The 10,781-nt window shown below is 38.2% G+C and overlaps 1 protein-coding gene across 1 annotated transcript; it reads right to left on the bottom strand.

The window, feature by feature from the left end:
- Positions 1-4,598: 4,598 nt before the first annotated feature.
- LOC139024348 (cadherin-7) lies at positions 4,599-9,545 on the bottom strand. The gene has a single exon (XM_070439071.1). It carries the CDS (start codon positions 9,525-9,527, stop codon positions 9,045-9,047), a length of 483 nt encoding a protein of 160 aa, XP_070295172.1. The 5' UTR covers positions 9,528-9,545; the 3' UTR covers positions 4,599-9,044.
- Between the last annotated feature and the right edge of the window lie 1,236 nt (positions 9,546-10,781).

The raw sequence follows: 10,781 nt of genomic DNA, 5'->3' as shown, positions 1-10,781 counted from the left end.
GAAAAGTAGTTTTCAGAGTGGTGGTGTAATCAATAGTAGTCTATCAGAGTGATGGTGTAATCAATAGTAGTCTATCAGAGTGGTGTAATCAATAGTAGATCTATCAGAGTGGTGTGTATCAATAATAGTCTATCAGAGTGATGCTGTAATCAATATGAGTCTATCAGAGTGATGGTGTAATCAAGTAGTTCTATCAGAGTGGTGGTGTGAATCAATAGTAGTCTATCAGAGTGGTGATGTAATCAATAGTAGTCTATCAGACTGATGGTGTAATCAATAGTAGTCTATCAGAGTGGTGTAATCAATAGTAGTCATCAAAGTATGGTGAATCAATAGTAGTCTATCAGAGTGGTGGTGTAAACTAGTAGTTTATCAGAGTGGTGGTGTAATCAATAGTAGTCTATCAGACTGATGGTGTAATCAATAGTAGTCTAATCAGAAGTGGTGTGTAATCAATAGTAGTTTATCAGAGTGTGGTGTGTATCATAGTAGTCTATCAGAGTGATGGTGTAATCAATAGTAGTTATCAGAGTGTGGTTGTTCAATAGTAGTCTATCAGAGTGATGGTGTAATCATTAGTAGTCTATCAAGAGTGATGGTGTAATCAATAGTAGTTTATCAGAGTGGTGGTGTAATCAATAGTAGTCTATCAGAGTGATGGTGTCTGATGTAATCAATAGTAGTCTATCAGACTGATGGTGTAATCAATAGTAGTTTATCAGAGTGGTGGTGTAATCAATAGTAGTCTATCAGAGTGATGGTGTAATCAATAGTAGTCTATCAGAGTGATGGTGTAATCAATAGTAGTCTATCAGAGTGAGGTGTAATCAATAGTTGTCTATCAGAGTGATGTGTAATCAATAGTAGTCTATCAGACTGATGGTGTAATCAATAGTAGTCTATCAGACTGATGTGTAATCAATAGTAGTCTATCAGAGTGATGTTGAATCAATAGTAGTTATCAGAGTGTGTGTAATCATAGTAGTTATCAGAGTTGTGGTTAATCAATAGTAGTCTATCAGACTGAGTGTGTAATCAATAGTAGTCACTCAGAGTGGTGGTGTAATCAATAGTAGTCTATCAGACTGATGGTGTAATCAATAGTAGTTATCAGAGTGGTGGTGTAATCAATAGTAGTCTATCAGAGTGATGGTGTAATCAATAGTAGTCTATCAGATGATGGTGTAATCAATAGTAGTCTATCAGCAGTGATGGTGTAATCAATAGTAGTCTATCAGATGTGGTGTAATCAATAGTAGTCTATCATGAGTATGTGTAATCAATAGTAGTCTATCAGACTGATTGTCTGATGTAATCAATAGTAGTCTAATCAGCATGTTGTCTGATGTAATCAATAGTAGTCTATCAGACGATGGTGCTTATAATCAATAGTAGTTATCAGATGGATGGTGTCTGATTATCATAGTAGTCTTATCAGATGATGGTGTAAACAATAAGTCTATCAGAGTGTGGTGTAATCAATAGTAGTCTATCAGATGATGGTGTCTGATGTAAATCAATAGTAGTCTATCAGATGATGGTGTAATCAATAGTAGTCTATCAGAGTGATGGTGTAAATCAATAGTAGTCTATCAGACTGATGGTGTGTGATTAATCAATAGTAGTCTATCAGGACTGATGGTGTCTGATGTAATCAATAGTAGTCTATCAGACTGATGTGTAATCAATAGTAGTCTATCAGACTGATGGTGTCTGATGACAATCACAAGTAGTCTATCAGAGTGATGGTGTCTGGTGTAATCAAGTAGTCTATCAGACTGATGGTTGTAATCAATAGTAGTCTATCAGACTGATGGTGTAATCAATATAGTCTATCAGAGTGGTGTGTAATCAATAGTAGTTTATCAGAGTGGTGGTGTAATCATATAGTCTATCAGAGTGTGGTGTAATCATAGTAGTTATCAATGTGTGTAACAATAGTTTATCAGAGTGATGGTGTAATCAATAGTAGTCTATCAGAGTGATGGTGTAATCAATAGTAGTGTATCAAGAGTGTGGTGTAATCAATAGTAGTCTATCAGAGTGATTAGTGTATATCAATAGTAGTCTATCAGAGTGATGGTGTAATCAATTAGTATTTATCAGAGTGTGGTGTAATCAAATAGTAGTTCTATCAGATGATGGTGTAATCAATAGTAGTTTATCAGAGTGGTGTGTAATCAATAGTAGTCTTATCAGATGATGGTGTAATCAATAGTAGTTTATCAGAGTGGTGGTGTAATCAATAGTAGTCTATCAGAGTGATGGTGTAATCAATAGTAGTTCTATCAGAGTGATGTGGTGTAATCAATAGTAGTCTATCAGAGTGATGGTGTAATCAAATAGTTGTCTATCAGATATGGTGTAATCAATAGTAGTCTATCCGACTGATGGTGTAATCAATAGTAGTTCTATCAGAGTGATGGTGTAATCAATAGTAGTTTATCAGAGTGGTGGTGTAATCATAGTAGTTCTATCAGAGTGGTGTGTAACAATAGTAGTCTATCAGATGATTGGTGTAATCAATAGTAGTCTATCACAGTGATGGTGTAATCAATAGTGTGTCTATCGAGTGATGGTGTAATCAATAGTAGTCTATCAGAGTGGTGGTGTAATCAATAGTAGTCTATCAGAGTGATGGTGTGTGTAATCAATAGTTGTCTATCAGATGATGGTGTAATCAATAGTAGTCTATCAGTTGGTGGTGTAATCAATTAGTAGTCTATCAGACTGATGGTGTAATCAATAGTAGTCTATCAGAGTGATGGTGTAATCAATAGTAGTTTATCAGAGTGGTGGTGTAATCATAGTAGTTATCAGAGTGTGGTGTAATCAATAGTAGTCTACAGACTGATGGTGTAATCAATAGTAGTCTATCAGAGTGTGGTGTAATCAATAGTAAGTCTATCAGACTGATGATGTAATCAATAGTAGTTTATCAGAGTGGTGGGTGTAATCAATAGTAGTCTATCAGAGTGATTGTGTAATCAATAGTAGTCTATCAGAGTGGATGGTGTAATCAATAGTAGTCTATCAGAGTAGTATGGTGTAATCAATAGTAGTCATCAGAGTGGTGTGTAATCAATAGTAGTCTATCAGAGTGATGGTGTAATCAATAGTAGTCTATCAGACTGATGGTGTCTATGTAATCAATTAGTAGTCTATCAGACTGATGGTGTCTGATGTAATCAATAGTAGTCTATCAGACTGATGGTGTTGATGTAATCAATAGTAGTCTATCAGACTGATGGTGTCGTGTGTGTGAATCAATAGTAGTCTATCAGACTGATGGTGTGTGATGTAATCAATAGTAGTCTATCAGACTGAATGGCTGTAATCAATAGTAGTCTATCAGAGTGATGGTGTAATCAATAGTAGTCTATCAGACTGATGGTGTAATCAATAGTAGTCTATCAGACTGATGGTGTAATCAATAGTAGTCTATCAGACTGATGGTGTAATCAATAGTAGTCTATCAAACTGATGGTGTCTGATGTAATCAATAGTAGTCTATCAGAGTGGTGGTGTCTGATGTAATCAATAGTAGTCTATCAAACTGATGGTGTCTGATGTAATCAATAGTAGTCTATCAGACTGATGGTGTCTGATGTAATCAATCCATTTTCTAAATAAAAATAGTACTTGTTTCAGTAAGTGTTAAAGGAAGTGACTCTGAGTAGGAAAGAATCTACCATTATCTCAAATAATAGCTGCATATCAAGACTATAATGCAGTTATTCACTGGTGTTGTTTTGAACAAGTGTATCCCCTATGTCAAGATTGATTGCAATCAATGGTCGGTTGTGAGGCACAAAACACAAACATGTCATAGCAATCAACTCGCTGCAGCAGCAACGATTAGAATGCAGTCAGAGATAAGAATAAAGGCTATTTGGCCTATGAACTCGGTTATTCTACATCTGTGTGTTTTAATTTGCAGGTCTGGTTTTCTTTTAAGCTRTTATTGAGATGATTTGTGTGTAAGCCAATAGCCCTCTATAAAACATATTTTACCATTTATAAATCACTTACTGCTCATGCTTCCGGCCAAACTGTTTGAGTCTTCACCAACCGATGCAATGAAATACTGCTTGCACACCCAGGTCACCCGTGATACAAGTCAGTATTCGACGTCCATCCGTGTCTGAGGACGTCGGGAGATGATGTGGAAACYGKCCACTAGGGGCAGCAGTGAGCGCTGTTACCTTCACGTAGGTTTGGGTTTTGCTCTGATTCCAAAGGTTGCAAGTTCGATTCCAGTGATAGAAAGTTGTTTTTGAGATTTGAGTTTTTAAGCCGATCCCAAACCTTAACCCTTACCTTAACCACTCAGAGTTAATGCCTAACCTTAACCCTTACCTTAACCACTCAGAGTTAATGCCTAACCTTAAGATTTCAGATATAATGGATAAACTTAACCTTAAACAAATCGATATTTGACATTTGCAACTACCCTGGAAATGTGACTTTAATAGGAAACATGACGTGAGACTGTGAGAGCTAGTCGGTATGCAAGTGAAGCTCAAGAAATTTTTGGGGTGCAATGTGAAAAGTTACAAGGCAACATATTATTCCTTCAGACAAAAACTCTAGAATGAAACAATATTTATGACTTTATTGAAAGTTGAACAGGTGACTTACAGTCAAGAGCCATTGTCGGCATTTCCTTTTACATTTCCTTTACAAAAAAAATGTGAGTTTCAGTTTCCTCTCTCTATGCACAAATACACAAGACTGGCTGGGTTGGGGGGAGGGGGCAGAGCAGTGATTGTCTGCTGAGCAGTGTTGAGTTGTGTTGGGGTTCAGAATGTCGTCAGTCTACGGTGAGACTGACACAAGTCCTGCTGAGACTGAGGATGCCCTCTTTGTGAACACCTCATCAGTCACTTGACACCAGTTTGTCCATTTTCTCTTTTCCTAACAGGCAAGGCCACTTTGATATTCACCGGGTGTAATATTCCTTAGATCAGAGTGAAAACAAGCCGTGCGTACATACAATGCTTTCGTAAAAAAACAAAAAAACATCAACCAAATAATCACAAAGTTGTTTACATAAATGTAAAATATAAAAAATATATATAAGCCACTAAAAGAGACGTGCAGGTACTCCTAAACGCTTAAGTTCTTTAATAAAATGAATTATGACATCAATATTTCGTGGCATTAATTATCAAGATGACATTTTAGATATTTCTTTTGAAAGACCGTAAAGGTGCTGTCAGCACCCACCGTTACACTATTTGCTGCTATTCACAAAAAGTGATTATGCATCCAATCAGTCTGAAACGGGGCTATTTTTTGTTTCTCGTAATTTAGTACGTCCCTCACAAGTAATAATGTACAGGTACAGCTGTACAGGTGGGATATATGACATGAAGACATGCACACCTTAAGTCTCCACTATAACCTAAAGGTTTGCAGTATTCTAATACCGTAACAAGAACAGCAACTGAGTCAATTAAGAATGGGTGCAAATGAAATGCTTCATGGATAAAATACAACTTTCTATACCAAAGAAATATAGAACAAACTCATAATTTATTGACGATAGTTTTAATTTGTGTATATATCTTTTTGTATACACACATTTTTGCGGTAAAGCAAAGTCTCTCCCTTTGGGTCTCATCCAAGTGCAGATGATCTCTGGCAATCTGATTAATTAAATGTATATTTATTAGAACTTTGAGGCAGGCCTGACGAGATTTCGATATCTCTTTAAAATTCCATTTAGCAAGGCAGTTAACAAATAATTGTGTTTCCTTAACGACGACAGCCATTACTAAAGAAAATAACCTCAATCTTCATTATCATCACTTTGGAAGCAGAATTACTTAATTATCAGTTGTGGTAGAGATTAGCTAAAATGCATTCATTGAAATCCCCCAAAAAGATATTAATTAAATGTGTTTTTCTAACTGAAAAGAATCCTATAAAAGGTTTTATTGTTTTTATGTAACTCAAATACTGTACTGTGGATGGCTGTTTAAAGAAGTATAGGCACATGTCTTCCTAATTTCTGGTAACACTTCAAGCCAACAGTATAACGATTTATTATAGTAAAGAATAATATAATAAAAACGTATATTATACGTTTATAATCAACTTTAGATATTTCTAGGCATACATTTGTTCAACAGCCTCAAAATAGCTGATAATAAATGAAGATCGTTATGAGCTGAAACTGAAGATATTATAAGAGGGATCTTACCAGGTGCTTAATGTTGTTGCTCTCGATCAATGCATTTGGACTGCATTGTACTTCATTATACCTGTTGGATTTAAGTAACATTTTACTGTACTGTTGAACTATACGCATGAGGGTGGTGTGTTACACATCCACTATAGTTGATGAAACTGTTGACAATGGGACAATGACCAAAAAAAAAAATGTATTGTCAACATTGTACGGTTTGGGTCAGCATGATAGTATCATAAAGGATATGCAGAACTGTGTTGGTTCCATTTATGGTGTAATGTTTTTCTCCAACTAATGAGCATCAAATGTATAAGGCCTCATCAGAGCTCTTTGACCAAAAACTAGATTTGTTTTGTTCCCCTGCTGTTTTTTCCTTGTTTTTCCATCCTGGATTTCCTACATGTTCCATTTCTACTCACTGCATGCAAAATTCACTGTTGACATTCTCCTTGGCTTGGTATTTTTACAAGTGCCCACAGCTTTGCTGTAAAATCTTTTCCAACACTAACTGTATTTTCCAATGCTGTTACAGCTATGTTTCCGTAAAAAAAAACAACTGAAAAACAATTTTAACCATCATGGTTGCTAGAACACCTCATAGGATAGATAAAACAATCACAACAGCTTTAAATTTTGAACTTACCAATACGGTGCATTCACTGCAGATGTTTACAAGGCTTCCAGGCTCTGACATGGTAGTGTTTTCTTCATCGCTACCCACCCAACCCCAGTCTCTTTGCCTCATCTCACCTTCCCTGCTACACCGTTCAGAGGCATTGCGACACTCTAAGCATGTTCATTCGGAACTTGAGCGAGAGAGCGGACAAATCGGACAGGTGTCTAGATACCGTTATAGGATCATGAGATGAGATCATGAGATCATGACCGTGTTCGTTAGGCACCAAATGGAAGAAAAGGGAGAGAGACTACTGGACTACCGGTCGAATAAGAAACACCCATTTCTGTTTTCTGTTTCAAAAAATGTTGCTACGGTGAGCCCTACTGACTATGGACCAGAGTAAGCCTGAATTGATCAAATCCACCATTGATGAAAACCTGCTGTAAAATCCATAAGGAGTTATCCTGTTTTGAGAATCTGTTCCATAAATATAACTGCCTGCCAGCAGCAATGAACAGGGTTCACAGGATGACAAAGGACACAAGATCAATTGAATAACAAAGCACTCTATCATGTAGGAAGCATCTTCCTTTAAGTGCAATCAAAATATGGAGTGAAAGTGACATTTGGTTTTATGAGGAGAATGTGGTTTTGAGCATTAGTGGTACATATGAAAAGAACGAGCTAATAATAATTCAGTGTGGTTCATTTTAGGGATGTCAATAATAGTTTCACGTTGATAGGCCACTGTGGAATAGATTTGCAGTAAAAAAAAGTTACATCCAAATTTTTATTTGTCAATAACTCTGCCATCTTTTGAAAATACAATCTACACTGAATGTTGTAATCAGAAGGTTTGCATGGGCGGGAGTTCAATTTACCACCTGGTGATATCACCAGGCGGTAAATTGGTTAATAGACCAATAACAAAGAGTTCCAAACCTCCCTGCCAAAAACAGCTAGTTTTGAGTTTTCCAATCCCCACTTACACCACTCCCAGAAAATCCTTCTTGCTTGAGAAATAGTTATTTGCTAAAAAGCTATTGTTGTCCATTTCAATGGAAATCTATTACAGTAAGGTATTTAATTGTTAACAAGAAATTATTTGATATTGATATAAAAACAGCTAAATTCGGCCTTTAACAATATCAATGCCAAACTTAAGAAGTTACAAATTGACAGGCCATTGTGAAATGGATTTACAAAGGATTTAAATGGACAAGTAAATCAGATTTCTAGATTTAATAATTACTCAGCCCTGTTAACCAATCCCTTATGTATGTTATTTTTATCACGAGTATACGTTTTTCAAAGGTTTTCCAAAATGTCCAAGATGAAGGAAAATCTATCCTGGCTGGCCTTATGGGTCCTTGAGGTAAATTTATTCAGCATGAGGAAAGACACCTACATACAAAGTTTAAAGTCTGTAGGTCAAACTGGGCGGCGGATATGAGGGTTTAAGTGAGACTGCGTATAACAGCGCCACCTATAGGTCAATCAGTACCATTCTTTTAGACCAGGTTACTCATTGCCTCTAGTTTCTGTGTGCCAAATTCGAACAAAAGTTATCAATCTAAGCTTGAGTTATTTTTACCATGTCAAGGAAAACATTATAATCTAAGAATAACAATAGGTTTTACAGCAAAGCTGTGAACCCCTAAATATCCGTTTGAAACAAATGTTACAGATCATAGTGAACCCTGGGACAGACTACAGGGCCAGTTGAAGAGGTCAGGCTATTCATTTCACCATGACAAGATGTTGTACTTGAAAATGTCACTGTTGTAACACCACTGAAGCATAGATATCGGTTCACTCCTCGTCCCGTTTGAACATCATTGTGACATGCGAAAGTCTGGACATTTGTGCGTTGAGGTCCTTCCAAACGGGTCTGGAGACCGTCCCAACGTTTTAAGCTTTGCATCATTTCCATCATGTTAAAACATTACTAACAAAATCTCCAAAATGTCTTTCTTTGAAAAATCCAGCCAGTGTGCAGAGTGCCCCCCCAAAAAAACATTTTTGAATGGAAAACCACCATCCTACAGTTTATTCTCAACCCACATTGATGCAATTATACACACCAATCAAAATGTCCTCTCAGAGTACAGCATCATCCCATCGTCATCTAAAATTTCCTTTCTTGTATCCTTATTCATATCCTTCCGTTTCCTTCACTTGTTTGTTCTGTTGTCCGCACTGATGGTTTCGGCGGGGCTCAACCGAGGGCTAAGAGACGAAGAGGTTGCCGCCGTCGTTGTGGCCATAGAGGTCTGCCAGTTTCTTGAAGCGTGGCCCCCAGTCGCTAAGGTAGTCGTAGTTCTGCTCTGAGTCCATGCTCAGCGAATCCAGCGAGCTGAGGGACTCTGCGGCTGAGCCGCTGCCCTCGAAGGCGTACGTCTGCAGTGAGTCGTAGGGCGGTGCTGACGGGTCCACGTCGGCCTCCTTCAGCCGGTCCCAGATGAACTCGCGGAAGATGCCGTTGTCCGGCGGTGGCCGGGAAGACGAGAAGAGGGTGGGCACTTCTGGGGTGACGTCACGGCGGTTCTTGCTGCCGCTCTCGCGGACTACGTTGAGGTTGCGCAGAGCGACCATGTCAAAGGCCTCGGTGTCCTCCTCGCCGCCGCCCTCGTCGTCGTAGCGCACAATGTTCTCGCGCACGTCACGCTCCTCGTCCAGGATCAAGGGCTCCTTCTTCCTCCGTCGCTGCATGGTGATGATCAACAGGACCAGCACTGTGGAGACAGAGAGAGAGAGACAGGTATGACCATATTAGAGACACATATGACCATACAGATCCACAAAGAATTTGAAAACAAACCCAATTTTGATGAACTCCCATATCTACTGGGTGAAATAGCAGTGTGCCATCGCAGCAGCAAGATTTGTGACCTGTTGCCACAAGAAAGGACAACCAATGAAGAACAAACACCATTGATACAAATCATATTTATGTTTATTTATTTTCCCTTGAACTATTTTCACATCGTTACAACACTTTATATAGACATAATATGACATTTGAAATGTCTTTATTCTTTAGGAACTTCTTTGAGTGTAATGTTTACTGTTAATTTTTATTGTTTAATTCACTTGAGTTTATTATCTACTTCACTTACTTTGGCAATGTTAACATATGTTTCCCATGCCAATAAAGTGTTAGTCATCACAGTCCCGAGTTAAGGTTATTTCAGGTAAATTTCAGGTTGATTTCAGGTTATTTCAGGTTGATTTCAGGTTGATTTCAGGTTATTTCAGGTTTACTTCTGATTTAGCTTGACATATCCAAAATGATCTCCATGTACCTTCAATGGACTCCCAAATGGCTTCACGAGATTCGAGCAAGATTTAGATTTAGATTTAGATTTAGATTTTGTGAAATATGCTATTAGCCCGTACGTGTTGTTGGAATGTGCACACACAGAGATAAACAACCAGACAAACCTGTTTACATATCAGGGTTTAACAGTGTGTGTGTGTCCCAAATGGCACCCTAATTCCTATATACTGCAGTGCCCTACTTTTGACCAGAGCCCTATGAGCCCTGGTCAAAAGTAGTGCACTATATAGGGAATAGGGTGTCATTTGTGTGAGTCTGTGAGTGTCCCCATGCAGTTGGCTGCTCCCACAAGCTGCTTACGCTGGGCAGGCCAGCGCTAAATCTTTGAAATGAGCACAGCATATGCCTATCTGAGTAATAATACAGGAGTATATGCCAGTTATAAAGCAGCCGCCCCTAAAAAAGCAAACGGTCCAAGTGCGGTCCCCAAAGCATGTCAACATAGCATAGCATGTCAACGTAGCATAGCATGTCAACGTAGCATAGCATGTCAACGTAGCATAGCATGTCAACGTAGCATAGCATGTCAACGTAGCATAGCATGTCAACGTAGCAAAGCATGTCAACATAGCATGTCAACGTAGCAAAGCATGTCAACGTAGCAAAGCATGTCAACATAGCATAAC

The sequence above is a fragment of the Salvelinus sp. IW2-2015 genome, unplaced genomic scaffold (assembly GCF_002910315.2).
Source record: "Salvelinus sp. IW2-2015 unplaced genomic scaffold, ASM291031v2 Un_scaffold1390, whole genome shotgun sequence".
NCBI classification, from domain to species: domain Eukaryota; kingdom Metazoa; phylum Chordata; class Actinopteri; order Salmoniformes; family Salmonidae; genus Salvelinus; species Salvelinus sp. IW2-2015.
This window is presented reverse-complemented; position numbering and strand designations above follow the sequence as displayed.

What these genes read in the sequence shown, in the direction of transcription:
- LOC139024348 (XM_070439071.1), bottom strand. Translation starts at nt 9,527, where the DNA reads ATGCAGCGACGGAGGAAGAAGGAGCCCTTGATCCTGGACGAGGAGCGT.